An 18832-nucleotide genomic window follows, 5' to 3' on the forward strand; every position below is an offset into this window, starting at 1 on the left:
CCAGGACTCAAAAAAAAAAAAAAAAAAAGTTGAAACCACTGCACTCAAAGAAGATCACTTTTATTTATTCAAAGAATACTTTTAATTACAGGAAGGAACTGGGTTATTTAGACTTTGTTCGAGCAATGAGAACGGCAGACCCTCTGACCACACTTCCTACCTCTGTGTCCCAGGAATCGTGAAAGACGGGGTTTCTACTACTCCTTTTGGTCTGGGGGGGGAGATGGTGGTCCTCTTCATTGCCATTCCTTCTCCTTTTCCTGAAATTAAAGCACAAGGAGGGGGGAAAAAAATCCAATGGTTGATCTTTTGCACACTTAAAACTGTAAATCACAACAAATCTGCCCTCTCGCCTGAGAACACAGAATTCTCATGCTATCCTGACAGGTAAAAAGTTGGCGGTACACTGTCGCCGGGCACAAAAAGTAAAAATATAAAATAGCAGCAGTACGGGTGAGCTTAAATTAGTACAACTGATTTCTAAAAAGAAGCTTGGCAACTTTAAATAACTACTGGGAATAAATAAAAGCAGGGTGACGCTAATGACTAAGCTTCCAAATCCCACCTAATGAAGGTTATGGTCCTTCGACATTTCCTGAAATCACGATTTCAAGTTGCCTAATTCTGCTCCTCCCACAGGACAACATGGAAGACGGGAGCGGCTGTCTTTGCCCACGTACCCCAAAAATCCCAATAGAAACCGCGCCGCACAGGAGGTATCGTTACAGGTCCATGCAGTCGTTCATCTGCAGTTTTCTCCCGTCCTCGATTTCCCCTCAATGATCACGTGAAAAAAAGCTCGTTGCCCTCTTAAGTATTAGGTCATTTGTCCCGACCTTCACTGGAAAGGCTGCTCTTGGACACATTAACTCCACTCTTCTCCCTATACCACCTCGGATTATGACATGTTACTTCACCAGATTGTTACTTCGAGTACGGGACCCAGGCTGCTCAAAATTTTCAGGTGTAAAGGGAAAAAAACCCCACACATTTGTCAGTGTTCTCAGATGTGCAGCAAAGTTTGTATGTATTCTATGTAAGAATTAAGTGCTCCTAGAAAGGCTTCTAAACCCTAGTTTAGAAGACAGAAGATAGAAATAAATTAAAGGAGATATCATTTTAAGTCCAACTGCCTGGAATTGTGTGCTGTCCGGTACAGTAGCCACTAGCTCACCAAGTAGTTATTTAAATTAAGTTAAATTAAATCTACTCTCCCGTTCCTTAGTCACACTAGCCGTATTTTCGGTGTTGGAAGGCCACAGGCGGCTAGTGGCAACTGTGCCGGACAGCACAGGGGACATTCCCATCACTGCAGAAAATTCCATCGGGCAGCTTTGGCAAGAAGTCAGTTTATACAAAACAGCATAACCTATTGTCATGAAAATTCTCACAGACTCACACTTCCATAGCTGGAGGGAAAAAGGGCTTTTGCAAAAGTACTGACTTTGAGTGGGTGGGATCTTGTACGCAGCCACCCATCTTCCATGCGAGCCGCGTGGCACACCAGGGCAGGCCCGTAGTCCTAAGGTCTGGGGTTGAAGTCTTGACGCTGGAGAAACTGGAACTGTAAGCTATCCCCCCGGGGTTAATCCCCTGTCCCCTGCAGTATTCCTGTCCTCTGAAGACATCTAACTTTATTAATGGGTACAGATCCAGGCATGGGATGGTCACTTGTGAGTGGGTGTGGTGCCGATAAAGCATTAACCAACGGGCAAGGGGCTACACTATTTCCCTCATTCCCAGCCTCAATTACTTCTACGACCATCATTTCTGTTCCCTAAGCTTTCTTTCAGGACAACGGGGCTTATCTGCATGCTACTTTGAAGTATTTGGAGGTTAAAAACTAGGTGAAGAGCAGGTTTAAAACTAATTTAAATGGATGTGCTATTACCACAGATTTGAACCAAGAAATTACTATTTTCATCCTGCTATGACCAGAGAACTTTTTTGTGGAAAAGAGCTGCAGTTACAGAGCAAGGTCCGACGGAAGGCCAGTTGACACCCCCGGGGAAACTCACCAAACGACAGTACGCTGGTCCCCAAACTCTTCTCTTATGAATGTGCCAGCAGCTGCCTGAGCCACCCTAACCACTTCTGAGCCTGACCCAGACTGCAACTAAACTCTGGGAAAGTCGCATGAAAATATCCCAGCCTCGTGATCGGCTTCTTTCTCAAGGCACCAGAAAGATCTGTCGGGGGCCTCTCCTCGGGACGGTACTCGATTAAGAATGAGTCCTACTGTTCTTCATTCTCCTTTTTCTAGGCTCTGTGCAGATTCCGTCCTTGGAACATTCTTCTTTCAACAAAATTGTTAATAATTGTCAAGATTATAGCTTCATGTTCGGCCCTAGCCACACGGTCAGATTACAGCTTTCTACATTAATACCACGGACCAGGTTATAATTTTAGCAGCCACCATGTAATTGATTATATTCTCCCCAGGCATCTAGCTACAGATTGTGGTTTAGCATCTGTTCCTTCCAAGGACGGCTGACTACATCACGGTCCATCGTTTCATTTCTCTCCAATCTTCCTGCCATCTCCTGGAGACTGAGCAGAGATCTTAAGAGGGGTGTCTGGGGGGGCTCAGTCGGTTAAGTGCCCGAGTCTTGATTTTGGCTCAGGTCATGATCTCACAGTTCAGGAGTTTGAGTCCTGCATCATTTCGGGCTCTGCTCTGATAGTGCAGAGCCTGCTTGAGATTCTCTATCTTCCCCCCTCCCCCTAAAATAAATAAGTAAACTTTAAAAGGAAGAATGAGGAGGGAGGAGGGAAAGAGGTGGAAGAGGGGAAGGAAGGGGAGGAGGGAGGAGAATGGAGGGGAGGAGGAGAGAGGAGGAAGAAGGGGAGGAGGGGGAGGGGAGAAGGGAAGAAGGGGAGGAGGGGGGAGGGAAAAATCTTGAGTATGGAAACTAGTGTTTTTCAAACTTTTAAAAAAAGTAACAAAACCCTTTCTTTCTATTGGGAAAAATATCTCAATATATATGAGATAAAGAACCTGTTTTGGTTCAAGTAGAGGTTTTCTTGACCTACACCCACCCCTCTATGGCTATCTCAATGTATTTTCTAACACTCTGAAAAACCACCATCTCAGACCAACCCTTCATCTTAACACTGAGGAAACAGATCCAGAAAAAACTGGACTGGGGACATACTGTGATAGCAGGAGCTGGCAGAACTGGTACATGAACCATGGGGTGAAAATCAGACAAGCAGCCCCTGTCCAAATCAAAAGGTTTCTTTGATGGCAATGAAGTTACCAGTATAAACAGGTTGAGATTGTTTGTATACTATGTAAAAGAAACCTGCTACCAGCATAAGCACATTTAGAGTTCTATACAGCAACGGATAAAGGGAATCTTTCTGCGGGAAATATTTGGGCTTTCCCAGGTATGAGGCATCACAAGAGCCTATGTTCCTAATTCCAATGGCAAGTTGGTAATTGGGCCCCTCATTTCAAATTTAGTCCACTCTTGTTTTCTCTACAAACAGGCTTTGTGCCCCACTCACCCACCGTATGCCCAAATCAATAATCCAGTGCAGAAGTATGGGTGACCCTAGATCTTCACTACTGGACCAAATGACCTCAAGATGCTTTCCAGAATCTTAATCTCTGAATCGACCACCCCCTGGAGAAGGATCCTTGTGGAAAGACTGCCCAGTACAATCAGGGCCAATGAAAATACAGAACAAGGAACCATCTAGCATAACCTACCAAGGCAAGTCCATGAGAGTATTGTGAAGTAACGAAAAGAGCAGCCAACCTGGAAACACTTGGTTTCCCTGCTGAGCTCCCTGTATGTTTCCTTATCAGAAAAATGAGTGTTGTTCTTGGTGATCTATAGATTTTTCGCCTCCAATTCCACAATGAGGGATTTTTTCTAATTTGAAATACAGTTGCTCCTCTTCGTTTGGTGTTCCCAATCCCAACTTTCTCCTCCCCACCTTTCTTACAGGGGGTTAAAAAAGAAAAAAGAGAGACAGAAAAAAACTGCAGTTTGATTGGGACTCTATTCTGTACACGTCAAGCAAGCGGAGCACCCCTAGGTCAAGACACAGGTCCTGCGGTCAGGGCTCAGTGGAAAGTAGAACATCGCCATATAATCCTACCTCCCGCCTTCGGAGTCAAACGGCTCCGCATCCAAACAGTTTAGAATCCTGCCTGTTTATGCTACAAGCCACTTTGGTCATCCGCCCTCCTATGTTCACAACCGTCCGGGGCCCAAATTCTAACACCTATCCCAATCCTTCCCCGCTGCAGAGCTAAACCCAATCCTTTCTGACCTTGGGGAGACGGCAGCTCCCAGCCCCGGTCTCTCAAAGACGTCCTAGGGGCTCCCAGTCATAGATCAGACATTCCTCCCATCCCCCCACTCTCCTAAATTTAGGACAGAGAAGCTTCAAGGGCCACTGTCTCTCTTCCGGGACCGTTCAGACTGCATTCCAAGTAGGGAAATACAAGGGGGGAAAAGACGGGGTTGGGGGGAGACTCGGACCCTGGCGAATCCCTCCTCCAGCACCTCAGAGACCAGGTACCCGACCACTCACGCATCCCTCCCCCTCCTCCCCCAGGCCGTAGGGCGACCAGATGGAGACCCGCAGGGCCCACGCTTGCTCGGACCCCAGCTTCGCGCGCTCCGTCGGCCCCAGCCCCCAGCGAGAGGCTGGGAAGGAAAGGGGTCCCTGCGGTCTCACCTGGGGCGGAGGCGCTCGCTCATGGCAGCCGGTGGAGGGGAGCGACGCGGCGCCGCTCCGCGAGATGAGGGAACAGAGGGTGTCGCGTTCCGGCGGCCGCCACGCCCACCCCCTCGGGCCTTGGCTCTTGCCGCGGCGCGGGTGGACGCTGCCGGCGATGAGTACCCCTCGGTGGGACCCGTACCACCGCTACTTCCGGCGTCTGCTCCGCGCCCCCCCATGTCGCAGCCGCCGTGGTACCGCCCTCTCGCGGCTGCGCAGTGGCGCGACCGCGGCCGCGCCGACCGGTAACCCCTCCCACGGGAAGAGGCGGGCTCCGAGTGGGGAGGAGCGACTGGGAGCTTCTGGGAGAGAGGACCTCATGAGAGGCGGCCTGAGCATTCGCCTGTTCGCAGCCGAAAGGGGCCGGCATTAAAGTCAAGCCAGGTTTAAATTAATTTAAATTATTTCATAACAGTACGATACGGGTATTTATGTCAAGCCCCCGTGAGTGATCAGTTTTGTAAAAACACAGCTGAGAAGCATCAGGCACTGGCGCAGACGGCCTGCGGCGGGTCCCCGACCGGGAGGTGGGAAGCTGCTGGAGGGCTGCGCTGGGGGGCTTGTCGCGGGGGCTTCCGGGACTTTCACACCTGGCTGGGTGAGGACGCTGGTGTGGGTGAGTTGTAGCGGGTCGGGCTGTATCCTAGTGCCCAGGCCCTGTGTCTGGGGGTGAGGGGAGGGGGCTTCCTGGGGCTGCAGGATAAGCCCCCCTCTGCGTCCGTGTGGCTCCGGCACCTCCGGCCAGGGCTGCAGTGGAGGCCAGCCCGGAGCCGCAAGCTTCCCGACGGCCCCCGCCCACTCCGCGGGGAGGGGGGGNTGGCGCAAGTCCCACAGTCCCGCGGCCTTAACTGTCTGCTTTCGGGAGCACGGAGAGGCACCTGCCCTGCGAGTTACTCGTACTCGGTTCGGTGCGCACCACATTCGTTCACTGAGTGTGCTGTCAAGTTCCTCGTCCGATTGTGTCTTGCGCAGGCTGATAATTAGAATCGAGTTTCTTTTGCCAGACCTAGGAGCTGTGATCGTGAGGCATGGAGATCCAGAAGACACAACCACAAAATTAGCATCCTTCTGGGGAAGCCCCAGTAGGAAAGTATTCAGACACCCACGGGAAGACGTTACCACGTGAGGGTGCAGGGTCTTTCCAGGAGGACTGAGTGTGGTGGAGTTCTGTAGGGGCAGATGTATCTAGGAGGTCCCAAGCCTCTTCTGAAGTTACTAGCCTAAGGCCCGTGGACTGGCTCCAACTGTGGGTATTTTTGTAAGTTAAGGTTCACAAGTTTGATTATACTGTTGGAGAGGTACCTCCAAAGTCAGAATGATTACTCTAATCACAGTTGTGTTTTGCCTGAGTTCACATAAGATCCTAAATGGATTGGCCAAGATTGTATCTACTTATCTTGTAAATGGTTTCAGTGTCACTTTTTTGACTTAAGTAATAGGAGGTTATCACAGTCAGTGATTTATGATAGCGTTTGCACATTTACGTTTAGAGAAAAAAATTCATTCAACATATACCATATGCCCAGCTCAGTTCTCAAAGAGGTACAAGTAATACATGGTATTAATTTTTTTTCATGTGTTACCTGATATAAGTATTACAAAGGTTTCAAACTAAATGAATTTGCTGGCAGTCCATTGTACTACAAACTATAAATAAAAAATTGGGGACCGTGTTCCCCCATATATATTATTAGTGCATCACACACACTTTTTTTGTGAGAGTGCATGCACATGCGCGCAGGCAGGAGAGGGAGAGAGAGAGAGAGAGTCAGAGAGAGACTCTTAAGCAGGCTCCACGCTCACCATGGAGCCCAGCATGGGGCTCAATCCCACAAACCTGGGATCATGACCTGAGCCAAAATCAAGAGAAGGACACTCAACCGGCTGAGCCACCCAGGCACCCCTACGCACATTTATATGTACATGTATGTCTATATGTGCATTTTACTAATACAGGAAGTATTCGTAGAGCTTCATTTCTCATGCTGAAATATTGGAAGTTCTAATATTTTCTTTTTGCACCTTTGTGGGCCTTCCATATACCACTTTGAAAACCATGACTGTAGTCAACGGCCTTCAGATCTTGGCTTGGGTTTTTTTATTCTTCACCATTCTTTCCTTAAATGGTATGTTTGAGGGCTTCAAACAATTTCTTTGTATTTGTGTGATACCCAGCTGACTTGCTGTAACCTTAAATTGCAAACATTTTAATCTGACTGCTAGTTTGGACAACTTTTTCTTCCAGTAACCATTATTTATTAGATTTAAGTCTTCTAGCTCTGCTCAGCTCCTAGTTAGGGATGTTATAAAACCTCTTTGATGGTCTTTTATTAATGGATGGTTCCTAGAAGACTTTAAGAAATGTACAATGCCAGGCATAAGTGAAGCCAGGAATATTTACCCTAAAACCAACTGTGTCTTCTATTTCCTATTTCTGTAAGAAAATGAATCAAAACACATTTTTTAAAACTTCCCTCGACCTAGCTTCTTCCAAAAAAAAAGGTACACATGTGGGGCGCCTGGGTGGCTTAGTCGGTTAAGCATCCGACTTTCGCTTAGGTCNCCCTAGAAATAAATAAAACATTTAAAAAAAAAAGTACACGTCAATGAAATATCAGTATTTACGAACTGCGTGCCCTTCATAACCTCCCATATATCTTTTTCAGGAAGAGGAGAGGGACTCTCTGCCGGGATGGAAGTGTGTCCTTACTGTAAGAAGCCATTTAAACGATTAAAATCCCACTTGCCGCACTGTAAGATGCTAAGGCCCTCTGTACCTGTTGATGGCAAAGCTCCTCAGTCCAAGCTAGCTACACGCCCACACACAACAGAGAGGAAAAGGCTGGTCACAGATTTAAATAACACCAAAGGGAGAGAGTCAGAGACCAATAGTAAGAAAAGAAGTTCCAAGTTGGTAAAGGACAAAGCAGAATGGACGACGAAGTCTTTTCCACCATGGGCTGTTGGTTTGGAAAGAGCAAGTAACACAAAGGCAGATGAAGACGTCCAGAATCGAGTTCAGTGCTCCCTCAGCATGCTAACAGGTACTGAACCAAAGCCTGCTTTCCAGGGAAAAACCAAGGCTCGGTTTTATGCATCAGAAAACACCACTCCTAAAAAAGAACTTGCCAGAGATTTGCCTCCATCAGGGGAAAGAAGAAGTAAGCTTTCAGAGACCAAAGCATCTTTACCTTGTGGCCCGGTAGAACCTTCGTCAAATCAAGATAGAACATGTTCCTCAGCCTTACCTGATGATGTACAGACTGCTTCTTCCAATTTAAGTTTGGACAGAATTGATCCCCCAAGACAGAAGCCTCTAGTAAAGTTACTAGATAGGGCTGATGGTGATTATCATAGTTCTCCCATGCATCTCCATTATGGGGTTGAAAGGGTAAGGACATCCTTGTCAAGCAGTGAGATAGAGGCCAAGGCCAGGGACCCCCTCTCAGAAGTCCCTAGTGATGGTAGAGACCCTGAGATTCAAGTAAAGGGCAGGGAATCCCATTTTTTAGATTTTAAAGTCAGCCCGTTAGGTGAAGTCCACGTCAGGGAGAGCCAAGGAGAAGGACTTGACCTTGGAAGGGAGGCACGTGGGAGCACAGGAAACGCAGGGAAAGGTGCACCCGTGACGGACACGCAGGATTGGGCTTCTGTGAGCAGTGAGACAAAGGATTTCAGTGGGGACGATTCGGCCACAGAGAGGAAACGTCAAGATGAAGGTCCTGGTTTCGGTCTGTTCACTCCAAGGGGGACGACTTGCAGTGAGCTGCTTTCTGTCTCACCGTTGCATAATGAAAACCCGGCCTCTCTGACTGTCCGGCTTGTTCAAGAAGAGAAAGCATTAGCCTGCAGGCCTCCCCCAGCCCCTCTGTGGCACGGCCCCTGCTGCGGGCCCCAGGCCACATGGCCCGGCCACCAGCAGCCTTTGCCTTTGGTTCTGCGTCACGCCTCTGACGGTCCCTTCAGCCAGGTGGGCGATGCTGGCAGGAAGGGCCTCTCGGGCTCCCTCGGGCTGGAGTGGTTTCCAGAGCTCTATCCTGGTTATCTTGGCCTGGGTGTGCTGCCGGGGAGGCCCCCGTTTTGGAATGCTGTGGCCCAGAAGCCTCCGCTCCTCAGTCCCCAGGGGGAGAGACTCTCACAAGGTAAGCGTGCTTGTTTTCAAGGACCCCCCAGCTCCTCCAGACAGCTCTGGGCCCCTTGCCCTCGTCAGGTTCAGAATACTCGTGCTTTCTCTCAGGTAGCTGATTTTTACCCAGGCGTTGCGTAGACCAGACGTAATCCCAGTTCTGAAAACTCATTCTTGTTCCAGAAGTAGTCAGTGCCAGTGGTTTACCATGCTCCCTGCCCCTCCACCCAGAGGTGAAGGTCAGACTAGGCCAGGCTGGCTGGTGACCTTGATCACTTGAGTTTCTGCATTGGGCCGTCGTACGGCCAGTGGATATGGGGTATTCAAGCTCTCTTGAGAGACTGGGGAAGAGGTTAGGGAAGAAGAGAGGACTGGGTGGCGCTCTCCTCGGAAGCTGTCCAGAGGCTCCTTGCCACTGCCCGGAAAGGGTTAAGTGGCCCCACAGAGCCAGGAAATTCCTCACTTTTTCCTGCAGAACCTTACTTTTATTGGACTATCTCTCTAGTTAGAATATGTAAAGTTTCTTCATTTTCCTCATGAGAAAGCTTTAGATTTTTGTTTTAAGGTTTTCTAGAAGAATAGTTTTTGGATTAATTTTTTAAAGTTTGTTTCTGAGAGTGAGTGAGCGGGGGAGGGAGAGAGAGAAGCCCAAGCAGGTTCCGCACTGTGAGTTCGAAGCCCGACGTAGGGCTCGAACTCACGAACAATGACATCATGACCTGAGCTGAAACCAAGAATTGGATGCTTGACCGACAGCCCCCCAGGTGCCCATAGATGCAGTTAGTTTAACGTAGCATCCATCTCGGTGGGGGGTGTGTGTGTGAGTGTGTGTGTGTGTGTGAGTGTGTGTGTGTGTGTGTGGTGTTCATCAGTGCTTTTAGATTTGACAGGAGACCTTGGCAACTCAGAATAGCTTTGCACCTGAAAAATCTGTAATTTCTCTTCCTAAAGGGACATATTTTTCTTTCTGGTATATTTTGTATAAATTATTATGTATTCACTGAAGCCCAGGTCGTCCCCTGTGAGAAGCATTTCCTTTGGTAGGGTAAGGAGTCCTTTCTAGAGCTTTCAGGGGGTACTGTGTCAAGTAAAGAGGACTGCTGGCTGAAGCTGCCATTTTCTTCCACCTGCCCTACGAACCCCCCTAATGGCCAGGTGCTCTGGCCAGGTGCTCTCTGCGTTGTAGTCCGTCTCAAGGCCAAAGCTGCTCAGGAGCCCCTTTCCCACCCCCATACAGTATGGATATTAACGTCTGAGTTTGTCCACCTCAGCATGCTGGTGCTGCTGGTGCTGCTTCCATCCTGTTCTTGCTGAGGCCCCGCCCCTCTGAGAAGTGGGCGGTGACCTTTATCTCTGCTTTGCTGGTGATAAACCAGGCTGGGAGAGAACATGTGACTTGTCCAAGGTCATGTTGCCTTAAACAGTGGAGCTCCAAGTAGAACGCCCTTTCCACTAAACCATGTTGCAGAAAGTTGACCGGAGCCAGAAACACGGGAGTTGGTCAGCTGTCTTGATTGCATAGGCACGCGCACAGCCCGTAGCAAATCTCTCTGGCACGTGGGACTTCTCCAGTTCCTGTGCTGTCTCTCACCATGCTGGGGGAGGGTGGGGGGTCTCTGGTACACCCACTTTCATTTTAGAGGGAAAGGGGACGAGACTCACATCGGATTAGCCTCTGCTAGCTAACGTTACATTGTTACCTCATTGAAACCTCATGACAACTCAGGTGACTGTCAGTGGCGTCCCTGTCCCACCTTTGTTTATGGGTGAGGGACCTAAGCCCCAGACATCTTTTATGTATTTACTTATTTGGGGAGGGGTGGCGGGGAGAGAATCCCAAGCAGGCTCCATGCTGAGCGGGGCTGATGCAGGGCTCCATCTCATGACCATGAGATCGTGACCCAGGCCACCCAGGCACCCCATGCGCCCCAGGCATCTCAAGTGACTTGCCCATGTTCATCCAGTAAGTGGTGGCCAGAATTCAAGTCTCGGTCCATCTGACTTGGACACCCATGGTCTTTATCCTGTGAGTTAGGCTTACACTATTTGAGGCACTTAGTGGTCATTGTCACAGTTGATTTAAGTTATTAGTTGACAGGCTCCCTTTAGTGGGTCCCAAGAACATAGTACTAGTAAGGTAAGGGCTGGGTTTCTCCAGAATAGTGGTGAAGAGCTATTTTGCTCCCTTGGATTGCTCCCAGTCTACACTGCTGTGACCAGCTTGGCAAGACTGGTAGCTCTGAGGACGCGGCGGAGTCGGGTTTCTGTAAGTCAGGAATGACAAATAGGTTTACTGAGCTCGGTGGCATCAAGAGCTGAGCCATCCTGTGAGGTTTAGGGAGAAGGATTTTCACAGACTTACTACCCCCAAAAAAGTGTTTTTTCCAGCACTGGAGAAAACAGACTTTAGAAGTCCCAAGATTTAAATCTCTGGAGACTGAGCGAGTACAAGTGGCTGACCGTCCTCAGCAATAGAAATTGGTTTCCTTTGTTCAAAGGAGAGCCTTTCGAGCCCTTCGCCAGGGGAGGGGTGCTTGGCTGAGCCCCGCCCAGATGTCGGTGCCCTAGCTTCTGGGACTGAGGGTTGAAGAGCTCTGAGCCCCAATCAGGACAACCTGATGACGCCATATAGGATGAAAGATTCTTGGACCTCATCCCCAGAGACTGATCCCGAAGTCCGGTCTAAGATTCAGATTTCCAGACATTTTCAAAGTTAGAGTTCTGCAGGTGTCGGGGAGGGCCCCGGGGTGTTGGCAAACAGAAGGTGAGGGAGAGAGGAGGAGGTTTGAATAAAACACAGTTCCTAGAAATTGGCCAGCAGGGAGAGCAGAAAGTAAGGAAACCGGATAGGGTCACGGGCTTTTAAAGACCCAGAAACAGCTTCATAAACCCTCTTCTCTGAATGAGAGAAAAACACCATTTCCACCGATAAGGTGTTGAGTGAGGGTTTCAAGATGGGACACCTATGACGAAGGGGCTCAGACTAGTCAGGGTCAGAGCAGAGCGGAAATATGACCAGTCAGGAGTAGATCTGCTAGTACCCAGAAGCGACTGGGAAAGGGGACGTGTGTCAACAGCCAGAGGCAGGAGGGGTGCGTTGAGTCACATGTCTGGCATTCCAGCCAGGCCAGAGGGGTGATAGGAAATGGTGGAGGTGCCGGGGATGGTTCTGGTGTTTATGCTAGAGAATGGCGCCGCGGTCACTAGGTTTGGGACATAAAGACATCTGTACTGGTAGCGGGTCAAGGACCCTGTCTAGAGACGAGATGGCAGCGGAGCTAGGCCGAGGGGGTGTCGATCAGAACCCAGGGTCCCTGGACGGTGGGAAGGAGACACAGAAGAAACTCTCAGCAACTTCTGTGGGTTCTGAAATGGCCTCTCCTGGGCCTCGGGCGTCCCCAAGTGATGTCATTTGCATCACAAGTGTGATGGAGCCCTTAGTGGAGGAAGAAGGCTGCTGGCTGGAGAAGGGACAGCGTGGAGGGGCCGCCCCATTCCTGACACGGCAGGGGAGGTGGTTTTTCAGCTGCAGTTTTCACAAAACTGCTCCTTCCCATCTTGTTTTCAGACCTTTTCCAAGAAGAATGGGCTTTGTCCTGCTTTGTTTTTTTAAGAGACTAATCTTCACCTCATGGAATAATTTTCTGGGTGATTTCTCCGAAGCCAGTGCAGTTTTTCTCATCAGTGGTTCTCAGTGTTGCTTAGTGTCACGATCATTTGGGTGTCACCGCATCTGCTAAACTTGTTGCAGCTGTTCCCTTGTTTATCCTTTCTCCCGATGGACCGAACTGAGACTGGAGGATCAGCGACAGTAGAGATTCCCTTTCCTAACACAGAAAAACAGGGGCAGGAAAGCTGTGAATAGAGAGCATAAACCCTCCTTTCTGGTTCTACGTGGATTATTCCCATGTTGAACATAACCGTTGACTCGCCAGTAAAAGCAGCACGCGTGCCGACCCTAGTCGTCATGAGAACTAGCAGTAGTTAGTGTCACCGTAGAAAGTCACGCCTTCTACTTTAAGGTACAAACCAGATGTACGTAAGGGAACAGAAGCAAAAATAAGATAAAAACAGGGAGGGGGGAAAACATAAGAGACGCTTAAACATGGAAAACAAACAGAGGGTTCCTGGAGGGCCTGTGGGAGGGGGGATGGGCTGAATGAGTAAGGGGCAGTAGGGAGTCTACTCCTGACATCGTTGTACTCTATGCCAACTAACTGGGATGTACAGTTAAAAAATAAATTAAAAAAAGGAAGTCCTGCCTTCTGCTGAAACACAGGAAGTGGTAGCAGATGCGGGCTGTCCCTCTCAGGAAGCATGCGCACGCCTGTTGGCTGCGAGGTCCACTCATCAGACCGGAAGTGTAGCTCAATCCCAATCCCCAGGGGCTCCCCCCACCCTTCATAGAACCTCTCTCAGGGAATAAACCGCCTTGACCTTCAGCACTTAGTTAACTGCAGCCCTCCAGCTGTTCTGGGACCCTTCCCCGCAGCCTGGCCCCGGAACCCCGGGCACAGAGTGTCGGGAAAGGAGCGAATCTAAACGAACTGTCACAGTGACTTCTGTTTGGAACCGTAGTTCCTTTGTTGGAAAGAAGCTGGCCTGCTCTCAGGAGTTGGGGACCCCCGACCAGACTTCCAGCCTCCAGCTTGTCTCTGATGAGGCTCTTGGGAGCAGTCCGGAAAGGTGAGCTGGAGTCATTGACTGCTGGGTTTTGTTGCCGGTCCTGAGCATTTGGAGAAGGGTCTCTTACTTTAGCCATGACGGTTCCAGCCAGGCTAAGGAAAAGAGAAAGAGACAAATGTGGAGGCTCCCTTCTCTTCCCTTGGTCCATTTTCACCGTGGAGCCTGACGTCAACGCCAGGAGGAGAGCAGCAGCCATTACGGGCCAGCTTTCCTTTTTTGTGATGCCTCCCCCTGGCCACCTCCCCTCACCTCTCCCCTGACCGCCTGGATCGTCTTAAAGCCCGGAGGGCACTAAACCTCAAGTTCTCCAGGCGTGTTAGTCTCCCCCGACTCGCGATTCCGGCCAAACTCCTAAAACAAGAGTGTCTCAACTTTTAAAATTAACACCTTCCACCTTTGGGCCTTTTCATCTGTTTAAAAAAAAAGCATAACCCATGTGGAGGTGCGAGAATCCTGTGACTCTGGTCCCGTGGCCCAGGCTGATCGGGGTGACGCGAACAACAGCAGGTCGCGTCACCACGGCAACCACATTTCTCTTCCCACAGGCTGGGTCAGGTGCCGTACCACCGTGCGGAGTGGCGTTGGGGGCGTCACCATGCTCTTCGCAGGGTACTTCGTCCTTTGGTGCAGCTGGAGTTTCAGACATCTGAGTAAGCTTCTCAGTACTCCGAGACCAGGTCGCAGGCCTCTCCCATGACAGGGACCCGCCGGGGGTTCTCCAAATGGCTTTTTATAGTCCAGTTTTGCGTTCTCTGGCACAGCCCAGGGACTGAGCCCCTGTCTGGGGCTCTGGGGTCTTTTATTACGGGTTTTGGTTATAATGACCTTCACAGGGTGGGACTACGTGATTGGCCCTGTGCTCGGGTCTCACCGGAAGTCTGCTGCTCTGTGCTGTGTCCCTAAAGCTGTTTGCCCACCAGATTGGCGCCCCCACCCCGTAATTCCTACCTAAGAACCGCCTTTCAGCATTGAAACCAAACAGTTTATACCCCGAGAGGAGGGGAGACCTTATGGCCGGCAGTCTTGTGTCTACAGGGCACAGAAGCCTCAGTTAACGTTACTTTCTGCGCTGAGAACACAGCCACCCTCGTTAGGGGTTCACTCGCGCAGGTCCTGTCCAGGAGGAAAGCGTCTGAATGCCACCTCTCTTTTTAGTGCAGGTTAACTTTTCTCATTTTTTATTTTATTTTTAATTTTTTTAATGTTTTTATTTATTCTTGAGAGAGACACACACACAGGGAGTGTGAGCAGGAGAGGGGCAGAGGGAGAGGGAGACACAGAATCCAAAGCAGGCTTCAGGCTCTGAGCTGTCAGCACAGAGCCCGACGGCGGGGCTCGAACCCACAGATTGCGAGATCATGACCTGAGCCGAAGTCGGACGCCTTACTGACTGAGCCACCCAGGCGCCCCGTCTCCTGGTTTCTTACCGCTTCTCTCTGTTTATCCCAAGAGCTGCAGCGCTGGCGGAAGTAGTGGCCTGGACACCGAGTGAGAGCACTCCGGGACGTGGGGAGCACGGCCGAGACCACTGTGGTGCAGATCGGACAGTTTAGAATGGTATTTGGGGCAGGGAGAGGGCGTGAGAAGAATAAAATTATTGGAACCGAACACAGTGGTATTAGGAAGTCCGTCCGCCCCTTTCCCCTGGACAGGCCCGGGTCTGTGTGGACAGGTCTTGGGCTGGCTCTCCGGAGAGACAGCGCTCCTGAGAAGCCTTCGGTTTGTCTGCTCCTGAAGGCCGAAGATGTTGAGGGAGGCAGGAAGGTGACAAAGGTCATCAGTAAAATTTTTTTAAAGCGTTAATTTGCAGTCAGTAATACCTCACTTTTAAATCTCTCTCCCTAAAAGTATTCGCGAAGCTTTGGCATTTTATTAGTCATCTGTATGAGATGCCAGGCTTCACGCCCCCTGGTACAGATGAGTGTCTGAAGTGGCAGGAAATCTGCCTCCATCCGGCCCTTTGGGGTCATTGACACCTTGGCAGGTGTGAGAGCCATAAAAGCAAAACAAGGGTGGAGACAGAGTTGCAGGTGAGTCTGTGGGAAATCCTTAACAAATAGTTTTAAACCAATTAAAATGAGATTGCACACCGAACAGAATATTAAAGTGCCTTTTATACATCTTGAGTGTAATAGCAAATGGTTTCTATTGGTCATTTTTTCTAGAAACTTCAGAATCCCACCCCATCCCTTCCTGAGAATTTCAGTGAAACACTTAACACCTTCCTTTTACTTTATCAGGGCTGTTGGGTTTTCCAGGTCTCTTCCCCCATCAAAATAGTCAGCGTTTTTCTGATTTTATAGCTTCTGCTTTGGCCCTCACTTGGTTACTTACAGATAAAAAAGGCTTAGAGGAAACATAATCTAGATTGCACTGACGGAGAGCTGTTTCTCCAATCCGTTTTCCAACATGCGAGTTGATTATATATCCTAGATACGTTTATATCTACCTGTTTTATACACATGTGCGCATGCGCACACACATACACACATTAGCTTTGCTTGGGATGTTCTCATGCCAAATGCATGCTGTCGGCCCCTGTTTTATCCAAGCTCCTTCAAGACTTGAGTTCTGGCTCTATCTTCTGCTTTATCTGCCTTTTCTCTTCCCTGTCTCACTCCCCTTCTAATTATCCCCAGCGGGAGTAATTTAATCCTGCATCAGTTTTTCAAGGTTGGGGAAAAGGTATACCAGAATTCCCCGTAAGGAAAACATTCAAGGTTGAGGAGAGAACTGTATTTGTATTATTGAGGACTTCATTGGAATTCTGAAAACAGGATCTTTCCTTTTGAAAGGGCTTTGTCACCATTCTTTGCAAATGCCCTTTAAGGGAGATGCTATGCTCCCTGCACCTCCCCCTTTGCCCTTAGTCCAAATCAGAAACCCTCAGGGCGCCAAGGTAGAAGAGAAGGCTGCCCCTGAGCCCTCAAGCAGCTGCCGTGGCCCCTGTGGTGGCCGATGCAGCCTACTCCCCGTTTTGTGACTAAAGTCTTCCTGGAGCACAGCCGTACCTCCGTGGTCAGGTGTGGCTGGGCCAGAACTGAATGCGTACAGCAGATACCACATGGTTCGCAAAGCTGAAAATACCAAGAAAACGTGTGCCGACCCTGCCCTGGGGGAGTGGACCCCCGCCACCGGCCTCCACGTGTGGAGTGTTGAAGGCAACTTGGGATCGCGGCCCTAAGATAGTTTAGCAAACACAGTTTGGTAGAAGCTTTCTTGACTTACAGCCTTAGAGAGAGACAGCATGAGCAAGGGGAGGGGTAGAGAGAGAGGGAGACACGAATCGGAAGCAGGCTCCAAGCTCTGAGCTGTCAGCACAGAGCCCAATACTGGGCTTAAATTCCTGATCTGTGAGATCATGACCTGAGCTAGAGTCGGATCCTTAACCAGCTGAGCCACCAGGCGCCCCAATACTGAGCGTGGATTCTTAAAGGGTCCGGAGGACTTTGAAGAAGCCGTTGGCTCTCTCCAGATGCTGGAGTCCTGGTTCCTGGCCACTCATTACTTCCCTGTGGGGTGAGGTTGTGCTTGAAGACCTTTCCTCGAGTCTTAAGGATTTCCTGATAATATTCCAAAGAGCCCGCATTGTTGAGGTCAGCTGAGAGCCATTGATTCTTTTCCTAGATTCCAGTCCAGACCAACTGCGTGATCAAAGGAGCAGTTTCCGCTTACAGTAGCCATGGACACTTGGCTCGTGGGGATGTATTTACTGCTCACATCTGCAAATATCCCTGCAAGATCGTTCATTTGTGCAGCCAGTCCTAATCGTGTCTGTGACCCGGCAGATCCAGGGCTCCATCCAGGAAGGCGAGAGATTCTTTTCAGACCTGGGGTCGCAGCTGAGTGAGCCCATTACCTGCGGGCATGAGTCAGGAGTAGCTGCTCTTCACAGAACCGAGAGAAAGCCAGGGACGCCCCTAACATGATGGTCCGTGTTAAACAGCCTCCTTGATGTTGTCTCCCAGAGTGATGCCTGGTGCCTCCCGCGGCATGGGCAGGACCCCCCCCCCAGGTGAGCAGCAGTGTCCGCGGCGGCAGCGGCGTGGATTTCCAAACCTTCCAGCAGTGCACAGAGAATCCGTACCGGACGGTCCATATCCACCTGTGAGAAGACTTACGGGGAGGGTCCCTTCCGGATGGTTGGAAATACTTGCGGGCAGGCCCAAAGGCCCTGGCTGCACCCATGTGGTCTGTGTTGGGGGGAGGGGGTATCCCTGGTCATAGCTCCTGGGCTGGAAGCCTGAGTGACCATACCTGAAATACTGAGTTTACTGGGGGAAGTACGTTTTTCTAATACATACGAGAATACTTAGCGATTAAAGGTAATCCTTTGTACATTAGCAACAGGGTGTTTTACTCGTTCTGGGCAAACATTACCATTACCACGTCCTTTTTTTACCCTGATTTACATACAGATTCCCCCGATTCCCCCGCTCCCTGTGTTCCTACCTCCTAACAGTATTTTCAGAAATTCCCTCTCACCTGATGATTTGCCTCTTCCAGACCCTCACCTTTGAGATGGTGGCCGTGGCCTGGAGCTAGTTGTCTAACTTCCTGGAGCCTCTTTGGAGGGTCTGGACAGTAAAGTGGCGACAGTTATACCTCTTTTGCAGAGATCCGGTGGGATTAGAAGACCTGCACGGTAAAGTCCAGCAGGGCCCACGCGTGGTAGGAATTACATTATAACAGCTCCTCTGAACCCCCGGTGGCCTCTTGCTAGTTCAGATTCTGAACGTGAACCAAGCGAGAACAAGCCTGCCACAGTCCCCGCTAAAATGCGGCTGCCCTTTGGGGCCTGCCCTGGCCAAGCCAAGTGCTGTGCAGAGTTCTCTACCTGCATTCTCTCATCCTTAGGACCCCCCTGGAGGCCGGCGCCACTAGGCTCATTTGTCACCCTGAGGAAACAGGCTTGAGGCTAAGCAGTCTGCACACACGGCTGTGTTTGAGCAGCCCAGGCGGGGCTGACCCCCAGATTCTGGGGGCGGCATTCTTAGATTGCCCTGTCCCCTTACCTTCCAGCCCCGGGGTCTGGGCAGGTGTCTCCATCTGCCACGAGGTGGGGGGCTTCATACCACACCCCTTCTACTGATGTTTTCTCCCTTTCTCTGAAAGGCTCCACTTAGCAACACCCCCCGCTCAGTGGGTCAGATCGCATTGGCGCCTGACTCCCGCATCTGCATCTGCGTAGACAGTATGGCATTACACAGGCCGGGTCCCGCCCACACCTCCCCAGGGCAAGCCTGGTTTGTACCGTCTCCCTCCCCATAATTCCTCACATCC

General features: G+C 50.2%; 2 protein-coding genes across 9 annotated transcripts in view; one reads left to right on the plus strand and one right to left on the minus strand.

Moving 5' to 3' along the window:
• The window catches only part of VCF1 (VCP nuclear cofactor family member 1), a 16554-nt gene extending 11582 nt beyond the window's left edge, over positions 1 to 4972 (minus strand). Inside the window, exons 1-3 of one of the 4 annotated variants that reach the window (XM_077753888.1) lie at positions 2019 to 2268; positions 1445 to 1549; positions 161 to 260 (exon numbers count right to left, since the gene is read on the minus strand). In XM_077753888.1, coding sequence (XP_077610014.1) covers positions 161 to 260; positions 1445 to 1479 — 135 coding nt within the window. In that variant the 5' untranslated portion in view covers positions 1480 to 1549; positions 2019 to 2268. Of the gene's footprint in view, positions 1 to 160; positions 261 to 1444; positions 1851 to 2018; positions 2269 to 4695 lie in introns of those variants that run through there. The other 3 variants (XM_077753895.1, XM_077753880.1, XM_077753871.1) reach the window with 3 other exon arrangements.
• A 30-nt stretch (positions 4973 to 5002) lies between these two features.
• MTNAP1 (mitochondrial nucleoid associated protein 1) lies at positions 5003 to 17859 on the plus strand. Of its 5 annotated transcripts, XR_013332604.1 has the most exons (6): positions 5277 to 5353; positions 7404 to 8879; positions 13442 to 13549; positions 14095 to 14199; positions 15000 to 15106; positions 17518 to 17859. XR_013332604.1 is itself a non-coding variant. In XM_077753857.1 (5 exons), exons 2-5 carry the CDS (start codon positions 7430 to 7432, stop codon positions 15020 to 15022), a joined length of 1686 nt encoding a protein of 561 aa, XP_077609983.1. In that variant the 5' UTR covers positions 5003 to 5121; positions 7404 to 7429; the 3' UTR covers positions 15023 to 15157. The 5 variants fall into 5 exon arrangements, 4 of the variants coding, with proteins under 4 accessions (XP_077609983.1, XP_077609990.1, XP_077609977.1 ...); XM_077753857.1 differs by lacking the exons at positions 5277 to 5353; positions 17518 to 17859 and adding an exon at positions 5003 to 5121 and having other exon boundaries at positions 15000 to 15157; XM_077753851.1 differs by lacking the exon at positions 17518 to 17859 and having other exon boundaries at positions 15000 to 15157.
• The last annotated feature ends 973 nt before the right edge of the window (positions 17860 to 18832 follow it).

The sequence above is a fragment of the Crocuta crocuta genome, unplaced genomic scaffold (genome assembly GCF_008692635.1).
Source record: "Crocuta crocuta isolate KB4526 unplaced genomic scaffold, BGI_CrCroc_1.0 scaffold50, whole genome shotgun sequence".
In the NCBI taxonomy this organism is placed as follows: Eukaryota; Metazoa; Chordata; class Mammalia; order Carnivora; family Hyaenidae; genus Crocuta; species Crocuta crocuta.

Coding starts and splice junctions, on each gene's coding strand:
- MTNAP1 (XM_077753857.1), top strand. CDS start 7,430: ATGGAAGTGTGTCCTTACTGTAAGAAGCCATTTAAACGATTAAAATCC. Junction 8,880..13,441: donor GGGGGAGAGACTCTCACAAG/GTAAGCGTGCTT, acceptor TTGGAACCGTAG/TTCCTTTGTTGGAAAGAAGC. Junction 13,550..14,094: donor CTTGGGAGCAGTCCGGAAAG/GTGAGCTGGAGT, acceptor CTCTTCCCACAG/GCTGGGTCAGGTGCCGTACC.